General features: G+C 39.8%; 1 protein-coding gene and 1 non-coding gene across 3 annotated transcripts in view; one reads left to right on the forward strand and one right to left on the reverse strand.

Moving 5' to 3' along the window:
• The window catches only part of CFAP300 (cilia and flagella associated protein 300), a 34,683-nt gene that overhangs the window by 9,676 nt on the left and 5,346 nt on the right, over window positions 1-19,661 (reverse strand). For both annotated transcript variants that reach the window (XM_032295693.1, XM_032295694.1), the window contains exons 3-4: window positions 15,350-15,425; window positions 6,517-6,683 (exon numbers count right to left, since the gene is read on the reverse strand). In XM_032295693.1, the coding sequence (XP_032151584.1) occupies window positions 6,517-6,683; window positions 15,350-15,425 (243 nt within the window). The remainder of the gene's footprint in view (window positions 1-6,516; window positions 6,684-15,349; window positions 15,426-19,661) is intronic.
• On the forward strand, window positions 15,885-15,988 carry LOC116563366. Its single transcript, XR_004274366.1, has one exon. It is a non-coding gene; the product is annotated as a small nucleolar RNA U13 (small nucleolar RNA).

The following is a 19,661-nucleotide window of genomic DNA, read 5'->3' on the forward strand; positions in this document are numbered from 1 at the left end:
GAAGAGAAGCCCAAAGGCGTAAATAAATCTATTTAACAATATAATAGCTGAAAACTTTTCAATTCTAACAAGAGATTTTGATGACCAGATACAGGAACCTTAAAGATCCCCAAATAAGCCGGGCGCGGTGGCTCACGCCTGTAATCCCAGTACTTTGGGAGGCCGAGGCGGGTGGATCACGAGGTCAAGAGATCGAGACCATCCTGGTCAACATGGTGAAACCCCGTCTCTACTAAAAATACAAAAAATCAGCTGGGCATGGTGGCGCGTGCCTGTAATCCCAGCTACTCAGGAGGCTGAGGCAGGAGAATTGCCTGAACCCAGGAGGCGGAGGTTGCGGTGAGCCGAGATTGCGCCATTGCACTCCAGCCTGGGTAACAAGAGTGAAACTCTGTCTCAAAAAAAAAAAAAAAAAAAAAAATCCCCAAATAAGTACAACCCAAAAAGGTCCTGAAGGTACATTATCATCAGACCATCAAGAGTTAAAGAAAAAGAATTCTAAAAACAGCAAGATAAAAGTGTCTAGTCACATATAAGGAAACCCTAAATAGACTCATAATGGATTTCTCAGCAGAAACCTTACAGGCCAGGAGAGGATGGGATGATTCAAAATGCTGAGAGAAAAAACAAAGAAAAAAACTGGCAGCCAAAAATACTATATGCAGCAAAATTATCCTTCATAAATGAAAGAGAAAGTCTTTCCTAGACAAGCGAATTCATCATCACTAGGCCTGCCCTGTAAGAAATGCTTAAGGGAGATCTATACCTGAAAGCAAAATTTGAAAACACAGAGAAAGGATTCAAATATTACCACTACAAAAAATCACCAAACCCCAAAGATAAACGAAAACAGAAAAAGGAACAAAAGATATAAAAAATAACCAAAAAAATTAACAAAATGACAAGAATATGTCCTCACATATCAATAATAACCTTGATTATAAACAGACTGAATTTTTCACTTAAAATTTATAAACTGGCTGAGTGGATTTAAAAAAAAAACATGATCCAACTAACTGTATGTTGCCCATAGCAAACTCACTTATCCTGTAAACAAAACAGTAAAAACAGGCAAAGAATGCTAATGGGGTCAATTAATCAAGAGGATGTACTATTCTAAATACGCATACATCCAACAGCAGCAGACATAGATATATAAAGCAAATATTATTAGAGCTAACAGAAGAGATAGACTTTAATACAATAATAATTGGGAAATTCAACACCCTACTCTTCACATTAGACAGATCATCTAGACAGAAAAATTAATAAATGGGCACTGGATTTAAACCGCACTTTAAACCAAATAGACCTATTAGGCATCTACAGAACATTTTATCCAACAGCTTCAAAATACCAATTGTCATCAGCACATGGCACATTCTTCAGGACAGACCATATGTTAAGTCACAAAACAAGTCTCAACACACTTAAAAAACTGAAAACATACCAAGTATCTTCTCATATCACAATGGAATAAAACTAGAAATCAATAACAAAAGGAATTTTGGAAACTATACAAATACGTGAGAACCAACAACACACTCCTGAATGACCAGTGAGTCAATAAACAAATTAAGAAGAAAAATTCAAACTTTCTTGAACAAATAAAAATGGAAACATAATATACCCATACCTATGGAATACAGCAAAAGCAGTGCTAAAAGAGAATTTTACAGCAATAAATGCCTACATCAAAAGAGCATTAAGACTTCAAAAAATCTAATGATGCACCTCAAGAAACTAAAAAAGCAAGAACAAACCTATAGTATAAGAAAATAATAGATACCAGTGCACAAATAAACGAAATAGATACTAAAATAAATAAACAAACAGAAAGGAACTCTAGATGGAGAAAGGCTATCAAAATTGTAGGTAACAACACTACCACACAAAGGAAGGAGGGAAATACAATGAATTATATAACAATCACTGTCTAATAGTAAGTGTACTTAATTATGGAAATTGATTAAGCTCATTTACAATCTCTACAGAAAACTAACCACAGGTCATTGCATATAAGAAGTATTTAAAAAATGCAATTTGCTGATGTTGTCCATACACAGTTTATTTATAATACCTTGACGAAAACCAAGGTTATGTATGTCTAGGAAAAGATAAGTAAGGGAAAGCAGTCCATACTTAATTGCTCTCTGGATGTGCCACATGTAACACTTGTACATCTCCATTTCCTTCCTTCCTCCCTCCTTTCCTCCCTCCCTCTGTAAGAAAATGATGTGTCGGCTTGGCACGGTGGCTCATGCCTGTAATTCCAGCACTTTGGGAGGCCAAGGCAGGCAGACCACGAGGTCAGGAGATCGAGAACATCCTGACCAACATGGTGAAACCCTGTCTCTACCAAAAATACAGAAAAATTAGCTGGACACAATGGCACACACCTGTAGTCCCAGCTACTTGGGAGGTTGAGACAGAACTGCTTGAATCCAGGAGGCAGTGACTGCAGTGAGCCAAGATTGCGCCACTGCACTACAGCCTGAGCAACAATGTGAGACCTCCATCTCAAAAAAAAAAAAAAAAAAAAAAGAAAGAAAAGAAAAAAAGAAAATGATGTGTTATTGAGGCCCATATTTGCAACTACCTAAAGATCTGGCTTAAGAGAAAGGTGAATAAAGTACTTAGGAGTGAATAGTTAACACATTTCTTACATGAATACTCTCAAATATTGAACTGATTAGGCTGTGCAATCTTTGGGGAGTGGGGAAGACAGGGTCTCTGTCACCCAGGCTGGAGTGCAATGGTGCCACCTTGGCTAACTGCAGCCTCAACTTCCTGGGTTCAAGCAATCCTCCCACCTCAACCTCCCGAGTAGCTAGGACTATAGGTACACACCATCATGACCAACTAATTTTTTGTTTTTAAATGGAGTCTCATTCTGTCACCCAGGCTGGAGTGCAGTGGTTTGATCTCAGCTCACTGCAACCTCCACCTCCTGGGTTCAAGCAATTCTCCTGCCTCAGCCTCCCTAGTAGCTGGGATTACAGGTGCATTGCAGCATGCCTGGCTAATTTTTTTTTTTTTTTTTGAGATGGAGTCTTGCTCTTATTGCCCAGGCTGGAGTGCAATGGCCCAATCTTGGCCCACTGCAACCTCTGCCTCATGGGTTCAAGTGATTCTCCTGCCTCAGCTTCCCCAGTAGCCGGGATTACAGAAGCCTGCCACCATGCCCGGCTACTTTTTGTATTTTTAATAGAGATGAGTTTTTACCATGTTGGCCAGGCTAATTTCATACTCTTGGTCTTAAGTGATCCACCTGCCTCTGCCTCCCAAAATGCTAGGATTACAGGCATGAGCCACCATGCCCGGCTAGGCTGTGTAATTTTTAAAAATACACTAATTAAAAAAAAAAATTAGGAATGAATGTGAAAACATAACATTCTATGGCTTTTCTCCCTCTGCATTCACATACAGATCTCTTCAGCTATGTAGCTTTTAGACAGCTGGTCAAACTTCTGAGCCACAGTCAGGAAAGAAGTTGTTATTAGTTCTTACATTACAGTGAGCCAATAGACTTTGTAGTGCTGCACAATGGGGGACGCTTTTTAGTTCAGGCTCAGGCTGAATGTTAGTTCTTTTTTTTTTTTTTTTTTTTTAAATCAGCCAGAAAGCAACCAAGTTTAAAAGCCTTTCCTCTCTGTTACCACAGAGTAACAATGAACTCAAGTGCAAGCAATACAGGCAACTAGTAGAAAAACACTGAGCTCCAGCATTTCAAGAATAGAGGTGCTATTCATGGCAACAAATAAGACAGGCAGCAAGCAGTTTTGCAGAGTATTTTGTTGGAAAACTAATCCTTCTTTAAAAAAAAAAAAATGTCCACTGGCTGGGCATGGTGGCTAACGCCTATAATGCCAGCACTCTGGGAGGCCAAGGCGGGTGGATCACCTGATGTCGAGAGTTCAAGACCAGCCTGACCAACATGCAGAAACCTCTTCTCTACTAAAAATACAAAATTAGCCAGGTGTGGTGGTATGTGCCTGTAATTCCAGCTACTTGGGAGGCTGAGGCAGGAGGATTTCTTAAACCTGGGAGGCGGAGGTTGCGTTGAGCCAAGATTGTACCATTGCACTCCAGCCTGGGACACAAGAGTAAAACTCCATCTCAAAAAAAAAAAAAAAAAAAATGTCCACTGATGATACTCTTTCTGTAGAAGTGACAGGGAATTATCTGAAATTAGAGGTAAGCGTCTTTAGACCCTTATGGCAGAGAAGAACAGCGTGAGAGAAAAGAGCTGACAGTAGTATCCAAAAGGAGGCAAGCCCAGGCCAAACATTTCCTGCATAATAATTTCCAATCCTTGGTAAGGAGAAGTAGAAATTAATATCAGATCCCTACTACATAGTACATTTTGTTTTGTTTTGTTTAATTTTTTCTTTTGAGACAAAATCTTGCTCTTTTGATCAGGCTGGAGTACAGTGGTATGATCTCAGCTCACTGCAACCTCTGCCTCCCGGGTTGAAGGAATTCTCATACCTCAGCCTCCCAAGTAGCAGGGATTACAGGTGTCTGCCACCACACCTGGCTAATTTTCGTATTTTGTAGAGACAGGGTTTTGTCATATTGGCCAGGCTGGTCTCGAACTCCTGACCTCAGATGATCTGCCTGTCTTAGCCTCCCAAAGTGCTGGGATTACAGGCATGAGCACGGTGCCAGGCCATGTATAGTATTTATATTATCTCATGTTAGATATACTTCATTTACCTAAAGAGCAAACTATATGTAGTCTCATTCAATTGTGTGTGTTTGGGTATTCTCAGTAAGTTAATTTGATTTTCTTCTTTAAGTTAATGAGTACTTTTAGGTATTGCCCTAGTGTAGACTAGCTGGATGCCTCCCTTTCTCCTACAGACAAGATTCCTGTGGTCGGAATGATGGATCAATAGCTTTTCTAGTTCATTCCTATCTGGATTTGTAATATATCAGACTTGTACATGTCTGTTGTCTCTTAATTGAGGATAATAGTGACAGTAGTAATTAGCAGTAGTTAATATTATGGAAAGCTTACTAAGTACCAGCCACTGTGCTAAGCACAGTAAGTACATTATCTCACATAAATCTTAAACTATGCCCGTTTTACAGATGAAGAAGCTGAGACTTACAGAAGTTAAGGATCAGTTATTAAGTGACAAAGCCAGGATTTGAGCATATGACTATTTGATATGAAAGCCCCCTCATTTTTAACTACTTTAATGCTATCAATAATTATAATTGATAATATCAATAATACAGTTATTTTTTTATTTTTATTTTTTTTAGAGACAAGGTCTCACTCTGTTGCCCAGACTGGGGTGCAGTGGCACAATCATAGCACATAGCAGGCTCAAACTCCTGGGCTCAAGCAATCTTCCCACCTCAGCTTCCTGAGTAGCTGGAACTACAGGTGCACTCCACTGCACCTGGCTTATTTCTTCATGTTTTTGTAGAGATGGGTGTCTTATTTTGTTGTCCAAGCTGCCATTTCATTTTAACAGCATTTATTACTTTCTAAAAAGTACATTTAAATGCTTCCTCAATTCATTTTCTTAGTGATTTTAGGAAGAAGGTAGAAAAGTAGAATGGGCATTTTCATCTTCATGTTGTATAGATAAGATCTTGAGGTTCAAAAGATTGAGAAATTGCCTAAGATTATTATCTTCTAAACAATAAATCAGGAATCAGGTAAATAATCTATATATTTTAATTCCAAGTTCAGTGTACCTTTCACTAAAACAAAATTGAATTTAGTTAATCCAATGGCTTTGTTGTTATTGGCAATGAGATAAAAAGATTCTTTTACTCCTGGGATGTTTGTATTTACCTAATTTTATTTTTGAGAAAAAGTCCTGCACCGCCACCCAGGTTGGAATGCAGTGGCATGATCACAGCTCACTGCAGCCTTGATCTCCCAAACTCAAGCAATCCTCTCACTTCAGCCTTCTGAGCCGCTGGGACTACAGGTGTGAGCCACCAGCCCCGGCTAATTTTCATAGTTTTTGTGGACACGGTTTTGCCATGTTGCCGAGGCTGGTCTTGAACTCCTGGTTTCAAACCATCTGTCTACCTCAGCCTCCCAAACTGCTGAAATTACAAGCATGAGCTGCCGTGCCCAGCCCGGGGATGTTTTTAATATTCATTTGATAAATTTAAAAGCCCACATCGAACAAAAATAGCCTTATTAAATAGGCCAGGATTTCCCTATTTCAGCACTACAGACCTTTTGAGCCAGATGACTTTCTGGTGACTGTTTTGCGAGTTATATGATGTTTAGCAGTATCTATACCTATCAGATGTTAGTAGCACCTATTTGAGAATTACTGAAATACACAAATAATTAAGTTGATGGCTAAAGTGCATCTAAGTAGAAATCTACCAGTGTTAGGATTATTACTGATCATTATTTATAAATAAAAGGTATTTTATGAGAAGGTATTTTATGCTTTAAGCAGGAAAAAGGTTTTTGACATTTTTGCATTTCCTGAAATAAAATTCCACTGTGAATTTTTAAAATTCTGTACTTACTCTTCGTAACTCATCAGAAATGAGAAATGGATCACAAAAAGAATCTAAACATTTAACAATATGTCCATTGTCTCGTACAATATCTTCATCATATAACCGATGAAAAAATGACATTGAAAGCTGTGTGCAAGGAACATTTATAGCTTCAATTTTTTTCACTTCAGTTCCTGAAAAAAGATATTTTATAAGAATGGAGATAGAAAAATTAATTTGGTATTCTCAACTATTTCCAAAATAAATTACTATGCAGAAATTCTAAGAAGTTAACAAATATGACATTTTTTGATATATTTAAAATATATATTAGTTTATGAATTTTATTAAATTCTTATTTTGCAGCTTCTTCATTTCTGTTAATCATTAAGAGTTTATGCCAGGCGTGGTGGCTCACGCCTGTAATGCAAGCACTTCTGGAGGCCAAGGAGGGCAGATCACTTGACGTCAGGAGTTCAAGACTAGCCTGGCCAACATAGTAAAACCCCATCTCTACTAAAAATACAAAAATTAGCCAGGTGTGGAAGCACGTGCCTGAATCCCAGCTACTATGGAGGCTGAGGCAGGAGAACTGCTTGAGCCTGGGGGAGGGGCGGAGGTTGCAGTGAGCCAAGATTGTGCCACTGCACTCCAGTCTGGGCAACAGAAACTCTGTCTCAAAAAAAAAGAGTTTATAACAAAATCTCACCATTTCAGGACTGGACAGCTAGATGAATACTTAAAAATGAAATACATTTTAAAAAAATGTAGTAGAGAATTCTTAACACATATTATCAGAATTGCCTATAAAAGCATAGGATTTGCTTTGTATGATTTTGGATTGATATTATGCTTAAAGCTGTATAACTCACAATTTTTTTTTTTGAGACAGAGTTTCACTCTTGTTGCCCAGGCTGGAGTGCAACGGTGTGATCTCGGTTCACCACAACCTGCGCCTCCCAGGTTCAAGTGATTTTCCTGCCTCAGCCTCCTGAGTAGCTGGGATTACAGGCATGTGCCACCACGCCTGGCTAATTTTGTATTTTTTCATAGAGATGAGGTTTCTCCATGTTGGTCAGGCTCGTCTCGAACTCCTGACCTCAGCTGATCTGCCCACCTTGGCCTCCCAAAATGCTGGGATTACAGGCATGAGCCACCATGCCCAGCCACAAAAATTTTAATTGATGGGCACTTGTAAAATTCTTAAGTATATCTTGAACACATTTTCTCTTCATTTAAAAATTTCTTGGCTGCGTGTGGTGGGTCACCCCTTTAATCCCAGCACTATGGAAGGCCAAGGCAGATGAATCACTTGAGGTCAGGAGTTCGAGACCAGCCAAGTAAGGAGTTTGGGACCAGCCTGGCTAACATGGTGAAACCCCATCTCTACTAAAAATATAAAAATACAAAAACTAGTTGCATGTGGTGGCGGACTCCTGTAATTCCAGCTACTCAGGAGGCTAAGGCAGAAGAATCACTTGGACCTGGGAGGCAGAGTTTGCAGTGAGCTGAGATGGCGCCACTGCACTCCAGCCTGGATGACCAAATGAGACTCCATTTCAAACAAACAAACAAAAAATTTCTCCTTTGTGATCTCATTCACAGTGTTTACTACAGAAAAACAGTTTTCCAAGTGAAGGTAAATTTTAAATAAGGACTTAATCAAATTATCACAAATTCAGAATTACAGAAAATAGAAATAATGGCATTTTGTCTATTTTTCTCCTATAGACCTACTTTTTCCCCCATCCTCCATCCCCTATCCCACACTTATTTCTTGAATTTATCATTCAGGAATGGATTTTCTGCTACTAGAGGTCCTATTAAATTACAGAAAGTCATAAAGATTAAAATGGATATTTTTATTATTACCTCCATCAATCACTGAATCAGTCTCTATGTACACACATACACACACACTCTCACTTAGATAGAAGGGGGGTGGTGTTCTTTTGTTCAAAAGTTCTAAGATTGTAAACCTAGGTGTTGTGGCCCTTGGTGTATCCCTACTCTGGATAGATTTGCTGGATCTCTGACCTGAGAAGTAGCTTGTGCTTAAGAAGAGTAATACTGGGGCCGGGCGTGGTGGCTCACGCTTGTAATCCCAGCACTTTGGGAGGCCGAGGCGGGTGGATCACGAGGTCAAGAGATCGAGACCATCCTGGTCAACATGGTGAAACCCTGTCTCTACTAAAAATACAAAAATTAACTGAGCATGGTGGCGCACGCCTGTAGTCCCAGCTACTCGGGAGGCTGAGACAGGAGAATTGCTTGAACCCAGGAAACGGAGGTTGCGGTGAGCTGAGATAGCGCCATTGCAATCCAAGCCAGGTAACAAGAACGAAACCTCGTTTCGAAAAAAAAAAAAAAAAAAAAAGAAGAGTAATACTGGTGAATGTTTACACTACCTGTTTCAGCTGTCCACTTGAGAGTCATGCTAGGACCTGTTGTTCTATGTCCTGAGCTACGCTCATGTGGAGGCATGAAGGATGCCTGAGGCCAAGAACTGTGTATGCCTCAGTAATTGCAAAAGCTATGCTGCTAAGTTGAGAAGCTTCCGTTGTTTAGAGGTAAAATCCTCTGAGGGATTAGATAAAGAAAAAAGGAGACCACAGAAATCGATAAGAGGAGTTCTAGGCATGTTGAAAGACCAAAAAAACAAAAGCAGTGTAGAGCCTGATAGTTTCTGAAGATTGGTCAGTGGATACAAGATGAGGGATGGACACTGGGCATGCCATTTTAATTAGTCTACCCTAGCTCTGATTTGGGGAGTGTAAGGAGAGTTCGGATGGTGCCAAATTGTGATTAAATTCAAACCACTTAATCTGAGACATGAAAACAGCATTTGTTATGAACTGAATTCTATCCCTTCAAAATTCACATACTGAGACATGAAAATAGCATTTTCTATGGACCGAACTCTATGTTGAAGCTCTAGCCCTCAATGTGATAGTAGTTGGAAATGGGGCCTTTGGGTTTCAATGAGGTAGAGGGAAGGATGGTCATGGAATTTCGAAATATGAACTAAGGAGGACATAGTTCAGTCACTGAGTCTGTCACCACTAGAACCCCAAATTCATGTTCCTCTCACATGCAAAATACATTCATTCCATTCCAACAGCCCCACAAACTTTTTTTTTCTTAGACAAGGTCTCACTCTGTCGCCCAGGCTGGAGTGTGGTGATGTGATCACGGCTCACTGTGGCCTCAACTTCCTAGGCTCAAGTGAATCTTCCGCCTCAGTCTCCCAAACAGCTGGGACTACAGGTGTGCACCACCATGGCCAGATTATTTTTTGTAGAGACAGGATCTTGTTGCCTTGCTTAGACTGGTCTCAAAGGCCCGGCTCAAGTGATCTTCCTACCTTGGCCTCTCAAAGTCTTGGGATTATAAGCGTGAGCCACCTTGTCCTGCTCCCAAAACTTTCACTCATTCCAGTATCAACTCTAAAGTCCAAATTCTCTTCTAAATATAAAAATTGGCTATAGGTAGACGAGGTATGATTCATCCTAAGGCAAAATTCCTCTCCAGCTGTAAACCTGTGAAGAAGGACAAGGTATGTGTTTCCAAAATATACAGGTGGGACAGACATAAGCTAGTCATTTTCATTCCAAAAGGGAGAAACAGGAAATAAGAAAGGGGTGACAGGTGTCAAGCAAGCCCTTAACTTAGAAAAGCAAATTTCTTTAGATCTTAAATGCTCAAGGATAATCTTCTTTGGTTTGATACTCTGCTTCTGGACCCAATGGGGTGGCAGTCTTCTACACTGGTGGCGGTAGAGCCCTGAAGGCTCTGGGTGGCCTAACCTCCAAGGTTCCACAGAGCCAACTTAGCTCCCATGCTCTGCAGGGTGCCCCTGCCTCCAAGGCTTTGGTTGGAGGCCATCTGGCCTGCTGAAATGGAGGCTTGGCCCTGATGGCCCTGAAGATCTCTGAATTGCTTCGGGGTCTTTCTAACCTTTTCTTGAAGAAAAGCACATGTTCACAGCCCAATAGTGCTATGGTCCAGTCTTGTAGGATCTAAGAAGTCCAATAGCCTTCCTTCATCTCATCTGATTTCTTCTGGCCCCTGTAATTCAAACTGGCAGAGTCTTTCCTGCTGATGTAATTCCATCTCTATTCCTGACTTCTGTTGAAATGGCTGATTAAGTCCATGAGTCATACCCATGATCTCTTTATCAAATGGCTGTTCGTGTTTTGAACAGTGTTCTCTTCAGAATAAACTTTCTCATTTTTTATAATAAGGACAGGTTGAAAACTCTCCAAATCTTCAAATGTTGGTTCATTTTTTATTAAAAATTCCCTCTGTAATTCATCTCTCTTTTTTCACACTTTACTATAAGCAAGACATTACTTTAACACTTTGCTTAGAAATCTCCTCAGCTAAATCTCCAATTTCATCACTTACAAGTTCTACCTTCTGCCGGGCATGGTGACTCACGCGTGTAATCCAAGCACTTTGAAGGCCAAGGTAGGCGGATCACCTGAGGTCGGGAGTTCAAGACCAGCCTGACCAACATGATGAAACCCTGTCTTTTAAAAAAAAACAAGTTCTACCTTCCATAAAACAACAGAAAACAATTATCCAAGTTCTTTGCCACTTTATAACAAAGATCACCCCAGTTTCCAATAACATATTCCTTATTTCCATGGGAGGTGTCACCAGAATTGCCCATAATGTCCATACACATGCACCTCAGGCATCTACTCATTATTCGGTTCCAAAGCCACTTCCACATTCTTAGGTATTTGTTATAGCAGCACCTCACTTCTCTGTACCAAGATCTGTCTTAGTCAGCTTGGGCTGCTACAATAAAATGCCATAGTCTGGGTTGCTTAAACAATAGACATTAATTTCTCAAAGTTCTGGAGGCTAGAAAGTCCAAGATCAAGGTCCAGATGATTCAGTGGCTGGTGAAGGCACTCTTCTTGGCTTGCAGAAAGCTGCCTTCTTTCTGTGTACTCAGATGGCAGACAGCAAGCTCTAGTGTTTTTACCTCTTATTATAAGGGCACCAAACCCATCATGAGGGCTCCACCTTTGTGGCCTCATCTAAACTTAATTATCTTACGAAGGCCCCATTTCCAAAAACCATCACATTGAAGGGTTAGGGATTAAACATAGGAATTTGGGGGTGGGGGCACAACTCACTCCATAGCAAATGCTATCTTTTTATGCAGGAATGTCATTAAATTATGTCCCCAGCATTTATAAGATATGTAATGCATCATTATCATCACATACAGAAAGAATACATTTTTCCCCTAATACTAGCATTATAATACACCAGATGCCTCCTTATTATTTGGTGTCTTAAGTTAGTACTTTTCTGGCAACCCAATCAATGTGGAAGTGACAGAGGCAGGAGAGTAAAGTGGTCAAGGTCTTGAATTCTGGAGCCTGGATTTGCATCTCAAATCTGCTCACTCAGCTGTGTAAAACTGCACAAATTACTTAACTTATGCCTCTGACTATTCATCTGTAAAACAGTGACATATAATAATACCTCTCCTGAGTTGTTTTATGAATGAAAGGAAGTAATGTGTATGATGCCCTTAGCTCAGCACATAGGAAGCATCCATTACATGTTATTAGAAAAAGACAAAGTGTGTCTAAACATAGGAGCTATGGTGGCTGGCTGAGAGGATAAAACAGCACTGACAACTGGAAATCTCTAGGGAGTGCAGCACAGTGAAGGAAATTCTATCATCACTTTCTTTAGAACTGGTTCACTTGCCAAAAGAATGTCTCTTCACCTATTTTAAAAAGCTGCTTATTTTGCTTTAAAAGGGCCCCAGAGGAAAATAAGAGGGGTGGGGGGTGTAGCAGAAAAAGAAATATAGCAGAAAAAGAAAAAGTAAGAGGAGATAAAAATGAGCTAATGGAAGAGTACTAACAAGCCACTAGAACTTGCACTTCTGAAATGGAGTATTATTCTTCTGCCCTATTTTTCAGAGTATTTATAAGGCATCAAGTGAGGCACGTGTGGTATTTTAGAACCTAGTTTTGCAATGTTTTTTTCAAAAATTAGTGAAAAGTTAGTGCTATTTTGTGTATGTACTAATATGGGGAGAGGGTTGAGCACTTATTTCAGTGAACTTTATCTTTCAAATATATTGACTCAAGTTACTGTAAACATGTTTTATAAACACTGTGATATGTGGCTCTGATTATTTCCTTCTGAAAATTTTGAGTTGGGTAAAATATTTTCTCAGATACTCAGTTTAACTTTGTAAGCAGTCTGAAGATCATGCTGTACCAGCTTTTTGCTCTATAAATTTTGCAGTAGTCTTTAGCCAAAAGCAATAAAATGTGACCTACTAAGTCTAATATCATGAACTGCTTGTAATCTTGTTCTTGACTAATACTTTGTTACTTTTGTGTAAGGGTACTAGACTTCCATGAGAATATAACGTAGCAACTTACCAAAATACGTTCCCAAACAAAAAAACACCGAATTTAAAATCAATTTGCATTTTCTTGAGTATAAATCCATACCAACAATCAGACTCTCCTTCTAAATGGAGCTTTTATTCATTCTGTTGCCAAGATACCTCAACCTAAAATTTAAAATATAGCTTTCCTATTTTTTTTCCCAAAATAGTCTTTTATTAACTCTGCTTTCTTCCTTGACCTGAGAATTATGGAAGGGATTTAAGTGAGTGTTATTAAGTGTTTAAGTGTTTGGGTAATTTTCTTAAAATTTCTGGCTCTTTTAATGTATTTTCATAATACATTATGAAAATATAATCTAGCTGGGCATGGTGGCTCACACCTGTAATCCCAGCACTTTGGGAGGCTGAGGCGGGTAGATCACTTGAGGTCAGGAGTTCGAGACTAGCCTGACCAACATGGTGAAATCTTGTCTCTACTAAAAATACAAAAATATACTGGGTGTGGTGGCAGGCACCTGTAATCCCAGCTACTTAGGAGGCTGATGCAGAAGAATCCCTTGAACCTGGAAGGTGGAGGTTGCAGTGAGCCAAGATCATACCATTGCATTCTAGTCTGGGCGACCAAGTGAGACTCCATTTCAAAAAATAAAATTAAAAAAAAAGAAACAGAAAAAAAACCCACACACACACAAAACAAACAAACAAACAAACAAAGATGTATATAACCTATACAAAGTTCAGCTTTTGAGAATTTAAGATTCTCTCCTCCATGATTTAATATTTTATTATTAAAAATGTCCTGTGGGGGCCAGGTGCGGTGGCTCACACCTGTAATCCCAGCACTTTGGGAGCCCTGAGGTGGGTGGATCACCTGAGGTCAGGAATTCAAGACCAGCCTGCCTAACACAGTAAAACCCCATCTCTACGAAAAATACAAAAATTTAGCCAGGCATGGTGGTGGATACTTGTATTCCAGTTACTTAGGAGGCTGAGACAGGAAAGTCACTTGAACTTAGGAGGTGGAGGTTGCAGTGAGCCGAGATTATGCCATTGCACTCTAGCCTGGGCAACACAGCGAGTCTTCAACTTAAAAAAAAAATGTTCTGTGGGGCCAGGAGTGGGTGGCTCATGCCACACCTGTAATCCCAGCACCTTGGGGAGGTTGGCTGGCCAACATAATGAAACCCTATCACTACTAAAAAAAAAAAAATTAGGCTGAGTGTGGTGGTTCATGCCTGTAATACCAGCACTTTGGGAGGCTGAGGTTGGTGGATTTACCTGAGGTCAGGAGTTTGAGACCAGCCTGGCCAACATGGCAAAACACCATCTCTACTAAAAATACAAAAATTAACTGGGTGTGGTGGCTACCTTGGAGGCTGAGGCAGGAGAATCTCTTGAACCCGGGAGACGAGAGTTGCAGTGAGCTAAGATCACGACACTGTACTCCAGCCTGGGAGATAGTGAGACTCTGCCTCAAAACAAACAAACAAACAAAAAAACAAAAATTAGCCAGGTGTGGTGGCCCATGCCTATAATCCCAGCTACTGGGGAGGCTAAGGCATGAAAATTGCTTGAACCCAGAAAGCACCATTGCACTCCAGCCTGGGTGACAGAGTGATACCCTGTCTCAAAAAAAAAAAAAAAGTCTTGTGGTTGGCTGATTCCGTGAGAAATCCATGTATCCATCCCAACTGAGATCTTACCTGATCTTTTCTCTTGGGGCAGAACTGACCACTCTTCTCTTGCTCACACTTTTTAATTTTTTTTTTATTTTTTGAGACAGTCTTGCTTTGTCGCCCAGGCTGGAGGGCAGTGGCACAATCTCAGCTCATGGCAACCCTCCACCTCCCAGGTTCAATTGATTCTCCTTCCTCAGCTACCAAGTAGCTGGGATTATAGATGCTTACCACCATGCCTGGCTAATTTTTAAATTTTCAGTAGAGACAGGGTTTCTCCATGTTGGTCAGGCTGGTCTTTAACTCCTGTACTGAAGTGATCTGCCCACTTCAGCCTCCTAAAATGCTGGGATTACAGGTGTGAGCCACCACACCCAGCCCTTGGCTACACTCCTATGGTAGCACCTTTGACACATTAGTATACACACACGCAGACACACACAGACACACACACACACACACTCTTTAACATATTAAGTTCCTTTAGTACAGGTTTTCTTATTTACCTTAATGTTCCCTACATCTAGGAGAGTACATGGAAAATACACAATAAATACTTTTATATGAATAAAAAGAGAGAAAAATTGCTTTTATGTGTTAAGCCAGGATAGTAGCAGTAGACTCCCAGGAATGAGATGCAGGGAAGGCCTGGCACAGCTGGTCATACTTGATCTTGACGTATAAAACAAATGAGTCATTCACAATTTATATTTTAATAATGAAAATTCCTGAGGCAAAATTTTGTTATAATAGTAAAATAGTTACCTGAAAAGATGAAAAATTTATTTACCTAATGTAATCCACTGTCCAGAAGAATCTGAAAGTAACTTCAAATTGGGAATAACATTTGGGTCTTTGAAAAAAGCCTAAAATACAAATTTGAGGGGAACAAGTTAGATATTTTATTATAAATGACAGTAAAAATTAACATAAAATAACTAATCTCATTTAATTCAAATAGGAAGGACAATTTTAATTGCTGAAATGTCTAAGTAATAAATAGTTTATAAATAAATGAAGTTTTATTACATTCAAGTTGGAACAGTATGAACGTTGCGTGTCTAAGTACAGCTGCCTTTGGAACTTAATTTAGAAAATAATGATATACAGTAAACATTAGGAGGTTATATAATGTTTGAAAACTTTTTCTTCAGTGTTACTGAACTGCCTTAATAACAACTCACATACTAGATCTAAATCCAAAAGTAACCATCAATTTAATTCTTTCTAAGAGGCATGTGAAAAAGTGAAGAATCTAACTTCCTAAAAAGGAAAAATTTAATGCATGGCAAAAGACAGCAAAGCAGGTAAGAGTTTTATTCCAGATCCTTTTGTAGTTTATGAGCATGATGACTGGGTGTTCATAGGCATGTGTGAGATATGACACCCATAAACCTTGTTATGACGTTGGCACATTGTCAGTCTGACATAAAAAAAGAAAAAAATACATAAAAAAGAGCAGCTGGGCTGTAATCGCAGCACTTTGGGAGCCTGAGGCAGGTGGATCACCTGAGGTCAGGAGTTCAAAACCAGCGTGGCCAACATGGTAAAACCCCATCTCTACTAAAAATACAAAAAATTAGCTGGGTGTAGTCATGCATGCCTGTGATCCCAGCTACTTAGGAGGCTGAGAGGTGAATCACTTGAACCCAGGAGATGGAGGTTGCAGTGAGCCGAGACTGTGCCACTGCACTCCAGCCTGGTCAACAGCGAGATTCCAACTCAAAAAAAAAGCTTTAGTTTTAGGTACTAGCAGCTGACTTAAGCTGAAAAGGTAGAAGAAAATTTATTAGAAGCATCTCAGGGAGTCCACAAAATATTCCAGAAGCAGAGGGCATCAGGCTGAAGACTGGACCCAGGAATGATCCAAAATCAAATGCAGAACTGCCTTTATAAGCAAACTGTCACCCTTGCAGCCCCATCAAGCACTAGAGGAAGCCACCACCACCCTTTCTCCCATCCAAGTACTAATCAGGCCCAACCATACTTAGCTTTCAGTATCAGGCACTTTCAGGGTGGTATGGCCATAAACATCAAGTACTAACCAGCCCCAATGCTGCTTAGCTTCCAACATTCAGGGTGGTATGGCCATAGACATCACCATCACTCCTTTCTAACCAAGGCCATTGCTGTGCCAGGTCTGCCTGGCCTGAATGTGGTCTCTGCCACTACCTTTGCCAGTGAAATGAATTCTGTGTGTGCTTCCTTCCTTAAACTGCTCACTTAAAAATTCTAGTCTTGCACTGATGAGTATGTTTGTAAATCTAGGTCCCACACTTACATTTTGGATGCAAAAAAGCTCCTTGCATTTTAGAGGTTTCACTTGGACTTCCCAAAGGTAAATAGAAGTTACCTCCAAATTGCAGGGGTGTTCACAAGGTGCTAGATAGTCAGAAAACACAATGTCCATGAAGAGCAATAAATAAAAGAAAAATAATAGACTGAGAGAAGATAGGCAACTTTGAAAGCTGAAGGTGAGAAAGGATGGTACATTCCATTCAAGGAAGGGGAAGAGGTCTGGTGTGACCCAGAAAAGCAGCAATGGTCTGATAAGGCTGGGGAGTTAAATCGACCTTGTAGTCAAGGGAATAATTGTTTTTGTTTTTGAGACAGAGTCTCGATCTGTTGCCCAGGCTGGAGTACAGTGGCATGATCTCAGCTCACTGCAAACTCTGCCTCCCAGGTTCAAGCGATTCTCCTGCCTCAGCCACCAGAGTAGCTAAGATTACAGGCATGTGCCACCATGCCTGGCTAATTTTTGTATTTTTAGTAGAAATGGGGTTTCACCCTGTTGGTCAGGCTGGTTTCAAACTCCTGACCTCGTGATCCACCTGCCTTGGCCTCCCAAAGTGCTAGGATTACAGGCATGAGCCACCATGCCCAGCAAGCGAATAATTTTAATCTTGATCTAAAATCGATCTAGATCTTGATCAGTATTTTGATCTAAGGGCAGTAGGAAGACACTGAAGTTTTCTTTTTGCTTTTATAATTTTATAATACAGAGTCTCACTTTGTTGCCCAAGCTGCTCTCAATTCCTGGCTTCAAGTGATTTTCTTGCCCTGGCTTCCCAAAGAGCTGGGATTACAGGCATGAACCACTGCACCAGCCACACTTAAACTTGTTTTTTTTTTTTGAGATGGAGTTTTGCTTGTTGCCCAGGCTGGAGTGCAATGGCACGATCTTGGCTCACCGCAACCTCTGCCTGGGTTCAGGATTCAAGCGATTCTTCTGCCTCGGCCTCCTGAGTAGCTGGGATTACAGGCACGTGCCCACACCACCTGGTTAATTTTGTATTTTTAGTTGAGACGGGGTTTCTCCATTTTGGTAAGGCTGGTCTCAAACTTCCGACCTCAAGTGATTTGCCTGCCTTGGTCTCCCAAAGTGCTGGGATTACAGGTGTGAGCCACCACGTCTAGCTGCTTTTTTAAAGTTTACTCTGGCTGCAGTGTGGAAAATGAATTGAAGGGCTGGAAAAAGACTGGTTAAAAGGAAGGATACTGTTGTAATCATTGAAGAGCTGACATTCCCATTAGTCAAGGAGATAGCAAGTGGGGAGGCAGAGAAGTAGAAGGATTTAACGTTATTTAGGAGGAAGAAACAAATAGAGAATTGAAGATGACTCCTGGGATTTATCTTCATTAAAAAACCATTTAATAAATGCTATTTAACAAGAAAGAGAAAGGAGAAGAGATGTGAACTGAGGATTATTTACAAATGTCTCTATTATGCAAGACACAGTCCCTGTTCTAGTGGTGAAAAATTACATTCTAGTGGTGAAGAATTAAAGGTAAACACATTTTTCAAAAAGACATCATATATGCTCAATTATAAAAAGATAAATTTTCCCCAAGTTATTTCTAGACAAAAAGCAAGTTGCCTTATGACTTTCTGGTCTTTCAAATTAAAGAATATTCATGCAAGTATTTTAATTTATACAATGGTACATTTAGAAAAAAGATACATAAACTGGAATTAACCTCAATTAATACTGCTTTTGAATGCATTTTAGGCCTTCTGAAAGAATATTTTGAAGAAAATTTAAGGCCGGGCGTGGTGGCTCAAGCCTATAATCCCAGCACTTTGGGAGGCCAAGACGGGTGGATCACGAGGTCAAGAGATCGAGACCATCCTGGTCAACATGGTGAAACCCCGTCTCTACTAAAAATACAAAAAACATTAGCTGGGCATGGTGGCGCATGCCTGTAATCCCAGCTACTCAGGAGGTTGAGGCAGGAGAATTGCTTGAACCCAGGAGGCGGAGGTTGTGGTGAGCCGAGATCGCGCCATTGCACTCCAGCCTGGGTAGCAAGAATGAAACTCCGTCTCAAAAAAAAAAAAAAAAGAAAATTTAATTCAGATGTAGTAATTATTCCTGGGGGTTATTAACCTAACAGTTACAGGTTAGATGTTATTATAAATGGAGCTGAAGGTTAACTGGCCTGCAGTGAATTGACCTAGAATCAAAGGAAATAAGTCTTTATAAAGGACCCTTAAATAGAGCAATGCAAGTTACATTATTGAGATTACAATTATATGTCTAGTAAGTAAATTTTTAAAAAATGTCCTAATATACAAATGGCATTTCTGGCTTTTTACAGAATTTCCAGTAAGGCATTAGAAGAGATTTTCCATATCTCAACTTTAGGAAAGCTGATTGTGCTTTGAAAAAACATAAGATGATTCCCAAACTAGTTAAAGTAATAGCAAAGATACTGATATCGAAATGCATGCGAAAACTTTAAATAAACTTTTATCATAAAATGTGAAAGTGGGCTGGATGTGATGGCTCACACCTGTAATCCCAGCACTTTGGGAGGCTGAGGCAGGAGAATTTCTTGAGTCTGGGAGTTTGAGACCAGCCTGGGCAACAGAGTGAGACCCCATCTCTATTAAAAATAAATAAAAAATTTAAAAAAGTGAAAGTGAAAAAAAGATGCTTTTCTATTTTTAATTTTTTTATTAATTTAATTTTACATCTGGAATGCATACTGGACTCACAATATTTCTAAATTATTTAAGTATATATTTGACTATATCATCTATCTGGCAGACTGATGGTTTCCGATCCAGTATCAATTCTTTCTTCCTTAAGGAATCCCAA

The sequence above is a fragment of the Sapajus apella genome, unplaced genomic scaffold, assembly GCF_009761245.1.
Source record: "Sapajus apella isolate SASKATOON/1434 unplaced genomic scaffold, GSC_monkey_1.0 scaffold34, whole genome shotgun sequence".
Taxonomy (NCBI): Eukaryota; Metazoa; Chordata; class Mammalia; order Primates; family Cebidae; genus Sapajus; species Sapajus apella.